The 19,134-nt window shown below is 44.3% G+C and overlaps 1 protein-coding gene across 3 annotated transcripts in view; it reads left to right on the top strand.

Annotated features, from left to right (window-relative positions):
• stard8 (StAR related lipid transfer domain containing 8) overlaps positions 1-19,134 on the top strand; it is a 54,049-nt gene that overhangs the window by 15,599 nt on the left and 19,316 nt on the right. For all 3 annotated transcript variants that reach the window (XM_062537066.1, XM_062537065.1, XM_062537067.1), the window contains 3 exons: positions 11,995-12,066; positions 14,728-14,809; positions 18,931-18,994. In XM_062537066.1, the coding sequence (XP_062393050.1) occupies positions 11,995-12,066; positions 14,728-14,809; positions 18,931-18,994 (218 nt within the window). The remainder of the gene's footprint in view (positions 1-11,994; positions 12,067-14,727; positions 14,810-18,930; positions 18,995-19,134) is intronic.

Here is a 19,134-nt window from a genome sequence, read left to right as displayed (position 1 = left end):
ACACACACACACACACACACACACACACACACACACACACACAAACAAACAGAGATGGAGAGAGAGAATATTTTGTGTATATATTAGCACACGCGCCAATGGGTGTTTTTGGAATGTGCGTTGGGTGTCTTTTTGTGTTGTGTTCTATGTGCGTGGGCTATTTTGGTAAGTCGGTTCACAGCGAGTGCTATTTTGCACGCAAGTCTTCCTCAGTGTGTCTCTGCTCTCTACAATGACAACATGCATGTCTAGTCCTTCTCCACTCTCCTTTCTCTTTGAGGCCTTCAAGATTCACACCCATTCACTGGAGTTCATAAGAAAGAGACATCTAATTAACTCCAATCACCACATGTCCTTCTCTGTGAGGCTCAGACCATTGTAAGGTGGTGTGCAAGAAACTGAAGGCCTCCCTGTTTCCCGCTTTGGTTTCCCTGCTAATTAAGTCATCCTGTCCTGACGTGTCTTTGCTTGTTCAAAGAGAGAAGGTTTGTTTTACTGCTACACCGCAACGATTTAATCTGTAAGGCCTGCACACAGATATGTGCTGGGTATATGATCACAGGTGGGCTTGGAGAGATTCTGTTTTTCATATTTGCACTCACGTCCTGAGATTGTTTTTGTGTGAATTGGTGTGAAGAAGCCCAGTAGTGTAGGAGTGTGGTTAGTGTGGTTGTGGAGCCCACTGGATGGTAGGTCAAGGTGTATGCATACTCACAACCCCTGTTACTCAAACTGGGCAAACGGAAGATACCACATGCACAGGCACACTTTCACACCCTGGTGATCACTTCTTCACAAATGGAGAGATCTTTGTTTTGTCAGACCATTTGCTCTCCACAAACGTTTAAGCAGCAGCCAACAAACCACCCCCTTTACCCAGCTCCAACAAGTCAACACCGTCTCTCTTCTCACACTGATCCACAAACCAGAGTGAAACATGTTCATCACTTCCCTGTAAATACACACACTGCGTGTGTGCTTACGTGCGTGTGTGCATGTGAGTATGAGCACATGCAGAGAGAGCATTACTGTGTGTGTGTGTGTGTGTGTGTGTGTGTGTGTGTGTGTGTGTGTGTGTGAGAGAGAGCACATGCAGAGAGAGCATTCATGTGTGTGTGCACATGCAGAGAGCGCATTAAGGTGTGTGTGTGGTGTGGTGTTTGGTGGGGGGTGGGATGTGCAGAGTTAGAATGGAGTGACCTCTCTGAAAGGAATATTTAATTACTTCCTATAGGTTAGTCGAACTGGTGACATTTCACTTTTCAATTATGCCCATGCTTGAGCTTGTTGATTAAAGCCGGTAAGCGCTGATCATTGCGGAGTTAACCACCCTCTTTTTTATCCCTGTTCACTGGACCCAAGGGTGCAGAATCTATTTATGTGTTTGTCAGAGATATCCAGTTAACAGTCATCACTTCAAAGGAAGTTTTAATCAGCTTCCCAGTTATGGACTGAAATGGGAAGATGTGCAATGCTATGAAGTATTTGATAACCCTGTTAATAGTCTATTTGGCCTCCTACAAATGTGGCGGTTATCGTAGACCCACACACTGAGTTTGTTTGGTAGAGCTAGCATTAGCTGAACAGATGGTGCTCTCCTATCGTACGGAAATCAAAGAATGTAATTTACCCTGCAAAATGAGTTAGAATTGCGCGCAGGACTGAAAGACGAGTTTACCCTAGCCTGGCAAGCAAGACTTCTTCACAAAGTGAATAGAGTCTGGTCACTCATGATTGCGATTAGTTTACAAGCTAGCATGGTGACTGGCGTAGACATACCAAATTTCCTACTTCGCCTAAGCTTTACCAACTGACAAACAGCATCGGCAGACAGTAAACAATATACAGTATGTGGGCCTGCCATTGCTGCATATAGATTTCTGTATTTTTCCAAGTGTCCAAGTGTCATTTTTCCAAAACAAGTGCTTTTCTAAACGAAGTTACAAAATGCGAAGCTGAGGACGCTTTGTGCGAAACGCGTTGTTCGCTCTGAATAAAATGTGAGTGAAAAGTCAGTGTGCGGTAGAGCGATTCCTTTTTTGTTAAAAGTTACAAAGTCCTTTACATAAGTGAGAGAACAAACAGAACAAAAAATGTAAAAGTCTAGAAACAATACAATTAAGACCATTTCAGAATTGGCAAGAATAATGGAAATGTATTTTGTTCTTTCCTCCCCCTCCCTTTTCTTTACATGGAAAAAAACCCAAAACAAGAATTGGCGTCATCACTTCTTACTGCAGATATTCTGCCGAGTCGGGGAAGCACTTGTGAACCACTGTGTTCCAGACTAGTATCTTTCAGAAAGGAGATCTAGCCTGTGCATAGCCAGGTTAGGTTTGCCCGAGGAATGTTCAAGCAAACAAGTACTATACAATTGCTAAGTACTATACAAAAAGAGAAACTACAGTAAATAACTATTTCAGAGACATTTTTAATGTATTACATAGTGACAATAAATAATTCAGCTCTATTTGTATTATATTTGTTGCACTTAGCCTGAGCCATTTGGAATATTTAACATGATATGTTCAGACCATGTAACCTCTGCTTCTGTAGTCCTGGCTTGCCCAACACTACCCTCAAATTAACCTAAGAGGAGTTTCTGTCTTTCTTAACTGTCTGCATAAGGGGAGTGGGGCCAAAAAACGTCATTGCAGACAGCAGTCTTCAACTGCCTCTGGCATTCTTGGTCAAAGGTGAGATTGAAGGAGTCTTCCCATTACTGTGCAAGAGAACAGTTCTCTTTCTTTTCTCTCTCTCTCTCTCTCTCTCTCTCTCTCTCTCTCTCCCGCACTCTCTCTCTCTCTCTCTCTCCAGTTGTCTCCGAGTGTGTGATTACAGGGCAGTGTTGGTGAATCAGAGGGTGAGGGGAACTTTGAAAGGTTGCTAGACTGATTCAGTGTGAAAATACGGGTTGTCAAAACAACATCGAGAGACCATGACATGTTTCTGCCAATGCTTCTGAAAGTCTATACTTCCGTGAACATGATTTTAGTGGAAGTGTTTGGTTCAGGTGCGAGTATTAGTGGCTGGGAGAGCAGCGAGTAGGGCCATTTCCATCACACTTTAGGTGTCCGTAATGTATGTGGACATGGCCACACTTATCTGGCACAGGGAGATGAGGTCCTCTCTTCATCTCAGACGGGCTATTTCACACTCAAATGGGGAATTATTTATGTTCACATTTGGCTTACAACCATGTGTATCCATGTCTGCCTCATAAGTATGCATGTCTGGAGTATGTATGTGCATTTCTCTCCTCTCCTCTCTCTCTCTCTCTCTCTCTCTCTCTCTCTCTCTCTCTCTCTCTCTCTCTCTCCCCCTCTCCTCTCTCTCTCTCTCTCTCTCTCTCTCTCTCCCCCTCTCCTCTCTCTCTCCACTCTCTCCTCTCTTTCACTCTGTTTTCCCTGGGGCCTTACAGCTACAGGGAGGAGCTGGAAAGGGAAGAGATAGGAAGGAAGCTGTGCTTCCTCTGAGAAATGATTGCGCATTCAGGCAGAGTTAATGCCACTCTCCATTGGAGAGAAGTTTCAAAGTGATTTTTGCTTGAAAGGACAAGGGGATAGAACTGTATTGTGTACATCTGAGCTTTGATTGTTTTGTGTGTCTGTTGTCATTGACATCAATATAATGGAAAATAACCTCATAGCTGGAATGAAGAGTGAAATTGCTCATCTTTACATTTGAATTGTACTGGGAACAAATGTATGAGAATGGGCATTGAATATGGATGAATGGGAGAATGGGTATAACATGGTATGAATGTGAGTGTGTATTGTAAGGAACCTTGAAATGTGGTGCAATGTCACTAAACCATGGATGTGGTTGGTATTGTCGTTGCAGCTATCACATTCTTGGGTAGCTGTAACCTTCTGTGTGTTTGTGTTGTTGCGTGGTGATCTTTTGCTTACTTCTCCTCACATTCGCTTTAATTCAGCTATCAAGTCCAACTAAACTTAACTGACACATTTTGGATCATACCAAACATCTGATCTGTGAGGTTTCCGAGTGTTCTGCTTGATTTTGCAAGATTTTGTTTGTTCAATGCGTCAACGATACATGATGCAGCCAGATGTATTAATGGTGTGTACATACTGAGATCATGCAGAGCACCCTTCTACACATGAAGCGATATCTTTGAAAAGATACCTTCCAGGAAAACATGCGTACCTCTGTGGACACATGAAATGTGTGCTTTGCAGATTGGCAGAACCAACACTGATGCAAACCAAATAGTCTGTGTATAGTGTTCTTGCACACATGATATTGTTGATTGTAAGCCTATTTCTGCCGTATCTGAACTACCAACATAGCCCCGTTGCAAAAACGTTTCAAGTTTCCGGGCGGTTTTACCCGGAAGATGCCAATTTAAGGTGCGTGATGCCAATTTAAGGTGCGTGTCCAACCATATAAGGATAATTTTAGCAGGGGACATTAAGCGTCTTCCTGTGCCATGATTTCACGCTGATTTGATGCCTGTACAGATTCATGAAGATAAAGATGTACTTTCATGCATACCGGTACGTATCGTTTGTAACTCTTGACAAAAAAACTCCTTGCACAATTGTCGGTGTACATACAGTATAGATCAGTTATACATGCTCCAACTGTGGCGCAACTGGCTGGGGCACCTGCACCGCACGCCGGCGACCCGGGTTCGATTCCCGGCCCGTGGTCCTCTCCGTATCCCGCCCCTGCTCTCTCTCCCATTCACTTCCTGTCAATCTCTACTATCACTATCAATAAAGGACAAAAAAACGCCCAAAAAATACAGTGGGTTCAGTAAGTATTGGCAGCCATGCTAAAGTTGACTAAAAAGAGGAATATAAAATCATCTTTTGAGAATAGATTGTAATGCCTTAATAAAAAAAAAACAGTAAAAATCAAACCGCTAAGGACACTAATTTTCTTTGTGATTGAAGAATGTATCGTAAATAGATAAATGTTCTTTTTAGTCAACTTTAGCATGGGTGCAAATACTTACTGAACCCACTGTATACTTAAAAAAAGATCAGTTATACACAAAGACTGATACATGAGGCCCTGTGTGTTGAATTTTACACTGTAAACCCATAACATCCAATGGGTTGGCTCGTACTATAATCTTTTAATAATTCTTAGACTCTCATGACTCCAGCCCCTCAGGACCTTCTGATTGGCTGTCGAGTTTTTTTCCTCCTGTTTCAACCTGTTCCAGCCTCCATGATGGGAGGCCTTGGTCTACTTGCAGGGTTGAACAAGCTCGTTTGGATTTCTCTGCAGGGAGCTCATGTTGGTTTCGCTGATGTTTTAAATTTTGATGGGGCTGAAAAGTGGACATCTCGGCTGTAATGAATCATCTGTGTTAATTAGCCTAGAAAAAGTGCATTACAGCGAAGACTTTCCTTTGCTTCCAGGGAAGGAAAGAAGTTCGACAGAGGAAATTCACTAAAATGGCAAAGCTTTAACTGAAGAACTATTTTGCATGTTGAATCATTGAAAATGCGTTGTAAACTTTGAAGAATGGCATGTGAAAATATAAGGCTTTTCTTTAAATATGACCTGTAAATCAGCCCATCTTACACAACCTGCTGTTGCTCTCCGAACTGGGGCACAGCCTGAGCTGCACGTTGCAGGGAGGTGGATTGTGCCAAAATTCCTGGCAGATGATTGACACGGGCCACTTATTTGAGCTGGCAGCCCAGCACTATAATGGGCATCCATTGAGGAATGGACCCTCATGCTGTTAGCAGCTGGAACGTGTGTGTGTGTGTGTGTGTGTGTGTGTGTGTGTGTGTGTGTGTGTGTGTGTGTGTGTGTGTGTGTGTGTGTGTGTGTGTGTGTGTGTGTGTGTATATATACACAAGGGGGGCAAAGTAGAGATCTAGGGAGGCTTACTATCTGTGTCGCTGACAAAATTTTGAATGCACCACAGTGACCTTGCCCGCAAGGGCAGAAGCCAGACGGATGTCACAGTAGCTACGTGTGGATAGGAGACTAGCATCTAAATCAGAAGGTGAAAATCTACCCTGAAAATGAGGTTGTGGGTACAGGCAGTAGTTCTAGGCCTTTAATGTAATCCCTACTGATGAAGTGCATTTAAATTCAACTGCATACCTACCTGGAATATTTCATTCATTCTGAAAGATCCTTTTGGCATTTGGTTAATCCTTTTTGCTTTTTTTTTGACATTTTAGACACTAGCCGTTAACTGTTCAGCGTTACTGCTTTTACACCTTAGCCAACTGCCAGAGCAAAGACATCACATCCAGCTTCTGACTCTCAGTGGCTCACTGACTGGTAAAAACTTAATGGAGTTCTCAGCAACTGCAGTATCAGGAATGAATACAGTATCTGTAGCTATTGTAGCCTATGCAATGCATGATGTGGAGAAGTGAGGTGAAAGCCAGCCTCATTGACCAAAGGAACATTTTCTTTGAAGGTGGGAATTCAGTGAGAAGGTGATGGCCAAGTAATATTTTGAGCCTTTATGGTCTATTATGGCAAATTATGCAAACTGCCTCTAAATGCGCCAATCATTTGGTCTGTAATTTGGCTGTAATTAAGAATAGTGGCCTAGTTTAGTCTAGCAGAATGGTTTTCTGCAATTGGGGACATTGATGTATTTTAAATGACTAAAGTGCCAACCCAACCTCAATAACCTACATTTAATATAGGGTTGATTAGTGGTAAGTGCAAATCAATTTTTCCAAATGCATAAAGTAATTGTGATTTTCTACATAATCATTACATGTGCAAGCTCTAAAAGCACTGAAGAGGAATGGGCTTAGTAGCCACAATGATGCATTGTGCTGACTGATCTTATGGAGCCAGACATTAACCACCATCATAAGATGGTGTTGTACATGGAACTGTTGTGGTGTGATAGCAGGACAAGATGAAGGTGTGTGTGTGTGTGTGTGTGTGTGTGTGTGTGTGTGTGTGTGTGTGCGCGCGCCATATTGTAAAGTCTTACAGTATTTTGCTGGGAAACACTTTACACATAGAAAAACGTGGAATAATGATCCCTTAATAATAGTGTGTGTAAAAGGTCCCGTAATAGTGTGTGTGTGTACCTGGGGAATTGAATCCATTGAATCAATTGGCCAGGAGGGAACGTCAGTATGGAGTACAGCTTGTGTCTCCAAAACAATTTATGATGGATCGAGGGTTCTGTGACTGCTCTGCTCCCAATCGTTTTCTTGGTTATGGATTTCCTTGTAGAATTAATGATTGACCTCCCCCTGCTCTCTTTCCTGCCCTGAATTTATACTCCAACACTGTTCTTCAAATGTGCTCAATAGGTTCAACATGATCTAGATTATTAGATAGGCATGCGTTCGAACACAACTTGCACATGTTATGCGTTACAGATTGTATTTGTTAAAGAACAGGTCTTGAAATCTTTAGATTTAGATAAGACTCTATCTGGTGGTCAATACCAAAGCGTTTTTCCCACGCTCATCTGGCCTCACATCATTGTGTATATTGTACTGTATGTAATGATGATTATTCTGTAGTTGTGTACAGGGCACTGAGCTGCATAGTTCACCTTGAATGTACTATGTCGCTATCTGGAATTGTCATTATTTTGTTTGTATTTTACGATCAAAATCAAGTCCTTTGGGGGAGGGGAAGGGGGGGGGGGGTGATAAGGTAAAGACGTCTGTATCTAGAAATCAAAGTCCAACTGAAATGCTATTCATCGTCCGGTGATCAGATGTAGCATGGTGTGCCAGGAGTCAGTTTCTTAACTAATTAATTTAGGACTAATGGCTAGTATTTAGTAGCATGTTCACACATGAAGCGAAACTCCCTAAAAGGAATTCAGAGGAAACACAGCCAGCTCAGTGGAGTCGGTGGCCATCCCCTATTCTGATGACAGAAATCCAAAGACTTCCTGTTTATTTTGGAGAGGCAGATGGAGGTGAAGTGGGAGGCAATGAGGAAGTGAGGAAGGGAGAAGGGTGGAGGAGACGAGGGGTGGAGCGGGGGTGGGCAGCTCATTCGGGGGCTTTCCATAAGAGAGAGAGAGAGAGACCGAGAGAGAGAGAGACCGAAGGAGCACTAAGGAGAATGCTATTTGGTATATATCTTATGTATGAGACCCAGACCAACGTTTTTTAAAAAAAAAAAACAGCAATTCGGTTGGTCTTTTGTATGTCTCAAAGTTTGAAGTGGAATTAAGGAGAATGCTATTTGGCGTATATCTTATGTACAGTATGAGACCCAGACCAACGTCTCAAAACAGCAATTCAGTTTGGTCTTTGGGTTGTTTGTCTCAAAGTCTGATGTGGCTCTCCAATAGATGAGCTGTAGGGTGGGCTCGCTGATCCCTCGTGGGGCCTGAGCTGCAGATCGGCCTGCAGCGAGTGCTGTAGACGGTGGGCAGGGACACACACACACACACACACACACACACACACACACACAAACTCTCTCTCTACAGTGAGGGCTGTAGATGGTGGGCAGGGGCCAGCCGCTGGGCTGATGGTGGGAAATGCAGCTGCAGCTCGGGGAGCCTGGGACTTGAGGAATGTCGTTAAAGAGGAGGAGTTCTGCTCTGCAAGGCTCCATCACTGAACTCTGTGTGTGTGGGTGTGGGTGTGGCATTTTACAAATGTTGCATCAATATGTGTGTGTCAAAGTGTCTACACTGTATTCAATTTTTGGATAGACCTCTTTGCACTGACTGACTTTGCACAGTTGACTTGCTTGAATATTTTTTTTTTGCTCCATAAAGGAGTGAGGGTAATATTAGATATTTAAGGTTGAACTAGAAGTTGTTATAGAAAAGAACCCCACAGAAGTAAGAGTTGAAAATCAGTGATCTAAAGGCACTGTGTATGAGACCCAGCACAAAGATGGAAAAACCACCTATGCCCTGCGTTGCCCAGATATCCTGTCAAATTAGCATGCCAAGCAACTCTCTTCAAACCATACTTCCTCCAAAGCCACTTTGTATCTCAAGCGGTTCTGTATTGAACACATGCAAATCAATGGACTTACAGATCAATGGATGAAATCAAGACAACTCAAATCCCTGCCCACAGCTATAGTGTTACAAACATTATTAATAAACCCCCTATGCCACATAATCTCCTTAGTATCCATACTTTGCAGTCAATTACAAAGTCTAACATGTCATTTTCTTTGAAAGCATGATAAAACACACAGACAAAAAAATAACCAGGACCTGGCTATGGGGCCTGTATCTGTTTGTGTTTTCTAATATTGTACTTGTGCTGCATGGCCGTTGTTATGCTATATCTAAAATATGAAATATGGCTCTTATTTAAATGATGGGCATAGGGCGGAAACGATCAATTCCCCAATTTCACATCATGGGTAAAACCTTGAATTCAAACGTTAATGAGTCAGCTCTCCAGATTCCACATGATCATTTGGACAATTATTCTGACAAGTTCACTGCATTCTCTGACCATTTCACTACATTCTTTACATTAGTAATCACATGCATGTGACAAATAAACATCCTTGATGGCTTTAATTCATACATGAGAACTTAGCCTGCCTTGTTGATAGGCATTTTGCCTGGCATTTAAAATAGGGCCCTTAATTCATTTTTAATGCATTTCATTGTTAGCAGGCAGCACTAATTTAATTAAATATAAACATTTGCCATGTCATTGCAAACAGTACTGCCAGTTTGCCTATGTAGACCCAAAATGAATTACTTTTGATGTGAGACTAATTAAACCTGACAGGCAAACCTAACAATTTTCAGTGTTTTTCACTTCATACTCATAGATCTTTCCTCCACAGCAAGATTAGAATGGGAAATAGAGACTACGTTTAGGGAAGCATGAGAAGGAAAGCATGCAAGCTTAACCCATTGGCTCATTGTCCTCAGATCTCGCCTACATGTTTTTTTGTTTGTTTTTGTTTTTGCTGTCAATCATGTGAGGCGGTGCAATTCATAGCAATAATCGCTGTTATGAATTGCAGGTTTCCAGTAACCAGGTTTCCAGTTGGAGCCCAGCTCTCCCATACCCTGTCCAAGAGTCGCAGGATGGTGCCTTGCACGGCAGCCTCCGCCGTGTGTGTGTGTGTGTGTGTGTGTGTGTGTGTGTGTGTGTGTGTGTGTTTGTGTGTGTGTGTGTGTGTGTGTGTATGTGTGTGTGTGTGTGTGTGTGTGTGTGTGTGTGTGTGTGTGTGTGTGTGTGTGTGTGTGTGTGTGTGTGTGTGTGTGTGTGTGTGTGTGTGTGTGTGTGTGTGTGTGTGTGTGTGTGTGTGTGTGTGTGTGTGTGTGTGTGTGTGTGTGTGTGTGTGTGTGTGTGTGTGTGTGTGTGTGAATGGTTGAATGCAAAGCACTCTGAGTGCTTGAAGCAGTAGAAAAGCACTAAATAAATGCAGTCCATTTACCATCTACCATTGGGGGAAATCATAGTACAAATCCTACTCAAGCGGTGCTTACACATATTCAATACACCAGTCAAGTGTTTCTGCCCATTTTCTCCCACCAGTATGCCATTGTTCTGATACTATGGTTCTCTGTTATTAGATTGCAAAGAGCCCCCTTGTTTGTCACAGAGTTGCCCATGGAGTAATTTGCTCTGGGCATATATGCATTAGCAGAGTGTCATGTCTATTCTATAAGCATAAGAGAGATGTGCAGCCTTATGATTGCACTGAATGAAGTGTTGATTGGAGGTGTCAAAATGTGAGGAGTGTATTTATATACACGCACGCTCCGAGTATGATCAGAAAGGGTCTGTCTCAAATGCCACTGAAAGCCAAGAATGGAGTTTTTCCCCAGTTGTCCTAATTCTGGCTGAGCCCTTCATCAGGCCATGTCAGATTAAAACCTCATTTTCATAAGCATCAGAGGGAAGCATTAGCTTTCTAAGTAAGGTTAGCGTCGTTGGGCTGTAATCTTCGACGCCTATGGACATATACCCTGTCCTTATCGGGGGGACTTCTGCTCATCAGAGATGGTTCCTCTGCAATTTATCCTTTGGAGACTAAAATGAAGGCTTTGCCATGGGGCTCCAATCAGACCTTAGAATAACATAGCACACGAGCCCTTTTAAGCTGGCTGTCCCACTTCAGCCATGACACACACACACACACACACACACACATACACACACACACACAAAAGCACACACACAAAAGCACACACACACACAGAAACACGCAAACTCTCTCTGTCTCACTCGCTCTCAATCATAATAATGAAAGGAGACTGAAAGGATGTGTTATCAAATATAGATTGCTCCAGAAAGAGACAAGAAAATGAAGACCATTCTTGGGTGCCAAAATGGGCTTGTTGTCACTTTGAGATGGATATGAGTAGTGAATCTAATCAGCTTTAACCCGTGGGTGTGCAATGCAGCTTATGTTGGAATGGGAAAGACTGGGGTTCAATACTGCACCCGTGACTACACCAGTATAGGCCATAACACCGTTCTAAAAATATCTTTGTCCTTTTGATGTGTTTTGTCTTTGTCTCCCAAGAGCACAACAGCAATGTCATTCACTATCACACCCCCACTCAGTAGCAGTTCTGTCTGTGGTTCTACGTTTGTGAGGCAACTTGCCATTTGTTTGTTTGTTTGTTTGCCCCAGTCAGAACACAGAAACGTGTAACTGTGAGCGTTTCCGGATTAGACCCGGTGCCAGTGCCATCTTTTGCTGGCAGCAGAGCTCGCAGGGTTAATGCTGCTGTGCCAGCTGGCCGTACCCATCCGCAGATGCCCACTGGACGACTCTGTGGCCCCTGGGCCCCGCAGAGCACCGCTGAGACCCCTGGCTAGAGCATCTCATTAGTGTAGTGATCCAAACCCTGCTCCTCCTGTGGAGACTGACACCAGCACAGCACAGAGAGAGGGAGAGAGAGAGATGGGAAGCAGACGCGCAACCAATAATCACATTTGGTTGACAATTTCACAGGCGCTGTTCGTCCAGAGCTGATGACTATATATTTGTGTGTGTATGTGTGTTTATGTGGGAGAGTGATTGAAAGTACTAATTTTTTTCTCTTTTTTACAGAATTGGAGGCCAAGGAGGCCTGTGACTGGTTACGGGCAGCCGGGTTTCCCCAGTATGTGCAGCTATATGAAGGTGACTTTTTTTTTTAAATCTCTCTTCTTCTCTCCATCCTTTCTCCTTCTCTATCTCCTCTTTCTGTCTTTGCCTTTTTGTAGTGCAAACATTGGGCCAGTGAAGTAATCTTGTGTGACAGCACCGTAGCTTAGTGTGATGGGAAATGGAAGGGGCTGAATTCCCTTCATTGCCAACATTTTCTGTTTTCCGTATCCCCTTTTTCTTTCTTTTTTTCTCTCTCTCTCTCTCTCTCTCTCTCTCTTTCTGCCCATCATCTCTCATTCATTCTTTCACCTCTTGCTCCCCCTCTCATTCGTTCCATCTCTCTCACTCATTCTTCCTGCCCTCCCTTTTGGGGGGTATGCCGTTGGGTTGTTGTTGGGGAGTGGGTGGGGGAGGGAGAGGGCAGTTCTGTCATTGCCAGCGGGCTAACCTTTGACAGCAGAGGTAGACCGCAGTTGGTTGGGAGAGACACAGACACGCGGCCAGATGGTCCGGATCCCTTCAGAGCCATGGCCCTACACACTGCACCTCAGCCAGCGCTCCCCTCTCCCCTCCCTCCCCTCCCTCCCCCGCTGGCTGAACACTTGCTGTTGTGGGCAAAGCCAATATCCACAGCCGATGTTGTTTGATCCGCAGGCATAACAAAGTTGATTTTGTTACATGGATGACGTGTTCATCTTCCAGCTCTTTGCCCAGCGTTGCATGTAAGGATTATGGCACAAGATGGTCACGTATCTTACCTAATCTCTGAATTTAATGCGTACTTGCTTGATCAAGTTTTGCACCTTCCTATGTGATGCCTACAGCTTTTTATTGACACATCGACACAGCTGATCATTTGTACCCATCTACATTTGTATATGAAGACTTGTAGAGGCTGAAGTGCACAGAAATCCCTGTTTCATTTGGGACTTGGCAGGTTTAAGAGCTAAGCAAGTCTCCGATTAAATTACCAGTGGTATGCCAGGTTCCACCGATACGCAACAGCGAGCAAGAACGGTGAGCGGGGAATTGAACTCCTGTCTTTCATATGGGGAAAACAGAATTGGGAGTTAATACCAGAGCAAAGCTGTTACATAGGCTGCCTCGCACCTAGCCAACTCTCAAGAAACTTCTCTGGTGGGAAAAAAACCTCTTTATCTCTCAATGAACTTGAGTCTTCTAAAGTTTTTTTGTGGAGGGTGTATTTGCAAAGAACGTCAAGAGGGTTCTAAGTTGCTTGGCCTCCATGCTTCATAGGGCTGCTCGTTTATGGTAAAAAAAAATCATTATCACAATCATTTTGTTTATTGACATATTGATATTGACATTACAATTATTAAACGTGATAACTCAGTGATTTTGGAACCATAATCCCAATGTAAATACAATCCCACAGAAAACAAACCTGTAAAAATATAATGCGCATGAAAACTCAAGACAAAAGGAGAACATTATTATGAAACTGAATGTAGTAAAATAATCATTATATTTCTATTTGTCATTTTCATAATTGTTGAAAGTCATAATCACGATTAATCGATTACTTCGATCAATTGCACATCCCTAATGCTTCAGTGACCTTGCTGTTGGAATTCCCATTTGGCAGATGCAATGTGGATGCTGCTCTGACCATTTGAGTGTGAAAATGGGAAATGTGAATTTGGGGAGTGTAGACACAAGTCTACTCAAATGTATTTTTAAAGGGGTACTTGGCAACTATTTCAACTTCACAAACCCGTTTAGAAATCATTTGGATGATTAAATGATCCATTCTGGTGCCCCAGGGCCGACAACCAACCTTGCAACATTGGGACTTATGTAAACAAATCCATGTGCTTTATTGTTACTTTTTTTCCACAGTTAATAAGAAATAGCATGCACACTTTCTCCAGCGGCGGGGGAAATAAAGCTAATCCTGCGAAGGGGGGCTTTAAGGTTAAAATGGACACACTTTAGTTGATCTTTTTTCATTGTTTCTGTAGGAGATCGGCCACAATTTCCAGTGCTATCAGCCGGGCCGAAATAAGTAGGTGTTTTCAGCGGTGTTTGTGTCCGTGCAGCTGGAAGGGGAAGCTGGCCGAGACAAAAGAGGGAAATGTGACGTGGGAGGAATGCGGCGAGGCACCCGCGGGTCCGCTCCAGATCCGTACACCTGGCAACCGCAGTGTGGCCCGGTCCAGCTGGCACTCTGCACGCTTTTTAAAGTCGTCTGCAATCACACCTGGTTGCCAGGTCTGCGGCAGGCCTTTTTACACTGCCGTGGCAAGCCCGTCCTGTGGTGCGAGGGCCTTTGTCTCTGCATCAGGTGTAAGGGGGCGGGGGGGCGGACGGGGGAAGGCTGGGCCTCGTTAGTGTGGTGTCCGCCATCACTCAGACCTGTTTGTGATTGTGAGAGGTGCCAAGGGGTGTGAGTGTGTGACCGCAAGGCTCCTGTGTGTGACAGGCAGTCAAAGTGCCAAACAGCAGCTTTGCTTGAAAAGCTGCAGGATGTCTCATTACCAGAGAAGAGCTGGTGGCCAATCTCAAGTGTTTTTTGTTGTTGTTGTTTTTTAAGCGCTTGTCATTCCCTCTCTGAAAATGTTTCTCTTTTTTCTGTTGGTCGTTTTGATTGGTTTGTTTGTTTTCTGCATTTCACGTCTGCATTCCTCTTCTTTTTTGTCTTAATGCAATTCTTCTCTTTTGTTTTGTCTGCAGCCACACATTTCCCCATTGACATTGCCTCGGTCAGAAAGGACCATGAATTCCTGGACCAGGACTCCCTCAAATCCCTCTGCAGGTAATCCTGGAGGCTGTGAGATGCTGCTTCGCACACACAGGCTCTATAATTGGCTGTGTGCGCTCTTCAGGGGAAGGTACAGCTCAGGTGGAATGCATTCCATCCGGTCCCTCCAGATCTGATGTAGTAGTCTGGACAGGGGAAGTAGGGGGAAGTAGTGGCGCGGTGACCCACGTTTTGAACTGGTAGAAGATGAATGCACATGAAGATGCATAGCTTTGAGCATTATCTTTCTTTCTCTCTCTATATCGCACTGATCCCCTCCTTCCTTCCCTCTCTGCTTCTCTCTCTCCTTGACTCTCGTTCTACAATTCCATCTTTTTTCCTTTCCTTTCAAAGAAGCGGCACAAAGCGAAGGACTTCAGGCAGATGATGAGATTTCCTTGGTTGTTATGGGTGTGTTTTTGAGCTGCTATGAGAGAGAGGAATGGGGGAGATTGAAGATAAAAGGAAGGTTGGTAGTTGGCCATGGGTGGAGAGGAACGTGAAGGGAGTTGAGGAAGAAAGCAAGTGATGAGAAGGAGAGAATAAAGGAGGGAGAAGTGGAGGTAATGGCCAAATCTCCAATCCCAATAGCCCAGTAGCTCAGAGGCTGAAGTGGGTGGTGTATCTAATGATGTTTAGCTGGAGTATGTGCAGCGCTGAAGACCTGTCATCCTGAATTAGGAGAGAGAGCGAGAGAGAGAGACAGACACAGAGAGAGAGAGAGACTTGTATATGTGCAAGTAATGGCGAGCAGAAATACTAGACAGACTTTCGCTTAGTTTAATGATCAACAAAGTTCTGCCCATTTCTGTAGTTATGTAACGTGTCGTTACTAAGTGCCGTTTATTTATTTAGGGTGTCCCCTTCTTCTCATCATTTTAGTTTGCTTAGCCTGCACATGCTTTCAGAGTACTTCAAGAAAATCTATGTTATCAAGCACCTCAATGATCTGAAGACCTAACCTAATTGATCTGATTCCCAGATGGACCTCCACTCTGCATTTATAATCATGGATACAATAGTGTGTGTGTGTGTGTGGGGGGGGGGGGGGCGGGGGGGCAGGGAACCTAATATTAGAAGCCTGATATAAACCAGTGGAGGCATGTGATTAGCTGTCCTCAGCTGTGGTCAATAGCACTATTCAAAACACCCAATTCATCCAATCTAATCCTTTTCAGACCTGTTAATCTTCCAGATGCCGTATGACCTTCAGCCAGGTGGAGGTTCTCGAGCTTGCCACGGGCACTTCCTGTTGTCCTCCACCCACTCCTCATAGTGACAGCTGCTGCGCCATGAACTCCATTTCTGTTGGGTCATTCTCAACTAGCAAAAAAAAAAAAAAAAAAACGCTGATGACAGAAGCCCATTGTCAAGACATTCTTTCATCAAAGCGGCTTTTAACTACAAGTAAAGGAAGGTGCAGATGTCAGGTTCCTGGGGGGCAGACGTGGCTCTGTTTGAGTAATTGTTCTTGGGGTTTAATTAATTCTCCTTCTTTGTTACTTCAGAGCAATCAGTTTTCATGGGGGGGAAAGTTAGTACACTTCAGTGCCTGCACGGCGTCTATGATAAATGGGCATATCAGCACATAAACAATGCAGGTGTTCACAGAAAACAAGCTATAATAAAATACATCTTTTGTCTTCAACACAGAAGAGGCTATATAGAAAAAAAACTTTACTTTTTTCCCCACCTAAACATTCTCTCTTTCTCTTTCTCTCTCTCTCTCTCTCTCTCTCTCTCTCTCTCGTTCACCGTCACCTTTTCTTTTCTTGTCCACTTTTTGGTCTTTATTTGTGTGTTCACTACGTCGCCTCTCTGAGTGACATTGACCCTCAGCCAATCAGACGGCTGCTTCTCGGGTTGACTACCAGGCCCAACGAGTTTATGCCTCACAGACACCGTAGATAGCCTCCCATCCCATTACCATATCGAAACATGACAGAGTGGAGCTGGAGAATAGGCCCTCTCTGACGATGGGAATCCATTTTCACTGACAGCTTCTAACGTTACGCAGCAATGATGGGTTCAGTGAATCCGCTCTCGCTGCAGCTATCAGCCCTTACCAGAATGAAATTCAAATCTTTCAGAACCATTTTTGAACAGTCTTGAATCAATTTAAACACATTGTCTTGTTAAGTTGCAAAACAATATTTCCCTCTTCATCCTCTAAAAGCAGTCCTTGGTGTACTGCCGCTGCACGTTTGTTTTCCCCCCTAACAGCCACTCCGTGGTGATTATCCCTGTGGATGATGCTGCTCGGGAGCTAAATGCAGGCTTTGGATGAAGGGCTGGCCATGTTTTATTCATGCGATTGGTACTGCCTCCCTTTCAAAGTGGTGTCACCTGGCGCAGATTGATAAGAACTATTTTGTAGGCAGGCACAAAGGAGACAGTGTGTCACACCATTCTCACCTTCAGCGCCACTCACAAACACTCCAGTGAAATCCTCAACACTAGCCTCCCACTCTCCTCCTTTCTTTCCTCGGTCACCTAGCGTCTGTTTTTCTTTAAATATATCTTTCTCTTTTTCCTTTCTTCCTCTTCTGCCTCTTCATTCCCTCCTTGCATCCTATCTTTCCCCCCCATGTTTTTATATCCCTCGTTCTTCTACCCCTCACTCCACTCACACTCAACACAGACTCCTCTCCCTCTTAATACTGTCTCTTCATCCCACCCAAAACTCATCTTTGCCCTAGCCTCCACTCTATTGGGCTTGACGGGGGGGGGGGCGCGGGGGGGTAAGCGGTCCCGGTTATAAATAGATGAATCCGGGCGGGCAGGGAGATCTGTGTGTTGACTTGACACGCACACATTCGTTTGGAGACATGGGCTGTGACGGAGATAAGACGAGCGCCTTCGCACAGCCTGACGCGAGCCTTAAGCCGCCCAGGGCCCAGTGGGAGCTGCCCGCAGTCTGGGCTGTGAGTTTGGCAAGGGCAGTCGGAGGCTCCTGCTGGATGCTGGATTTCACTCTGCCCCTGAAGAGCACACCTGCATGTAAACTCAGAGTAACACCCACACAAGGAACAATGTGGTTACAGGATAAGACTGTGTACACACACACACACACACACACACACACACACACACACGCAAGCAAGCAAGCAAGCAAGCAAGCACAGAGTGAGAGGGGGAGAAACTACACCTATACACATAAACTGGGTGATAGCGATAGAGAGAATATCTTAGCTTGAGCCCAGAGACTGGCTCAGTCACTTCTCCTTAAAGCGGAAAGAATTGTGCTTTGATACAGGACCATGCGAGCATGGGTGCCTTTTGATTTCTAAAACATATTTCTCCATCTCTGCCATCCCCTCTCTACCCTCATTTTCTCCCGTCCTTTCATGTGTGTGTGAGTCAATTATACAAAACAGAGATTTAGTCCCTCTTCCCTTAACGGAATTGGTTTTGGATACCAAGTCAAACACTGAAGTGTACTTAGTACTTCAGTGGCATGCCCAATATGCTTATGCCAGTTTGATAAACTCCAAACGCCAATCAAAAAAAGGATTGGATCAGAGAGAGGGAGTGCTTTCTATCTCGTTGAGATAAGGAGTTGTTTTTTCTGTCCACACAAGATTGAATTGCGTTATAGAAACACTCTGAGGGTATCTACCGTGTGGTTTCTTGGTGTTTTGAGCCCCCAACGTTGTCTTCAAGGCAGCGCTGCCTGGAAGGCGCTAGGGTTAGACGTGGGTTAAGGTTAGGGTAAGGGGTAGGATTTAAGTGCCTTTAAGTCAACACTGGCAGCACTGCCTGGAAGACGACGTTGGGGGCTCAAAACACCATCGAGCTACAATGTAGCTTCATCAGAGTGATCCTGCAGTAGGTCCTGCCGTCATTTGTGTGCAATTTGGATTGCCGTTTTACCTGTGAATGGTTGTCATGGTTATTTTATAGTGGTACATGCTGAGAGTTGAATTAGCCTTTCAATTATACAGTACTCGCCAGCTGGCCATTGCATTGCATTACACTGCACCTCTTTATGTGCCAGTTAGATTATCGCCGTGGTATCACTGATCTCATTGTCACGGCAGCACGTGCTCTCACAAAGGCTGACACACAGAGACAGGTGTTGACATTATGTGATTAGTTTTCTCATTTCATTTGTGTGTGTGTGTGTTTCTCAACAGGAGGCTGACGACGCTGAACAAGTGTGCGGCCATGCGACTGGAGGTCCACTTTCAGTGCAAGCAGGTCGGTTTGGTGGTGTGTGATTGACAGCTCTGCCTGATATGCATAGCCCAGCTGACAGATACGACTTGTCTCCATTATTCTGCCCAGCTCTCTCAATTTTCTTGTAGGTCTTGACTGACCTTGCATGTCTTTGTCTGAAT

The sequence above is a fragment of the Sardina pilchardus genome, chromosome 5 (genome assembly GCF_963854185.1).
Source record: "Sardina pilchardus chromosome 5, fSarPil1.1, whole genome shotgun sequence".
Lineage (NCBI taxonomy): Eukaryota > Metazoa > Chordata > Actinopteri > Clupeiformes > Clupeidae > Sardina > Sardina pilchardus.
Note: the sequence above shows the minus strand (reverse complement) of the source record. Positions and strands in the feature narration are given on the sequence as shown.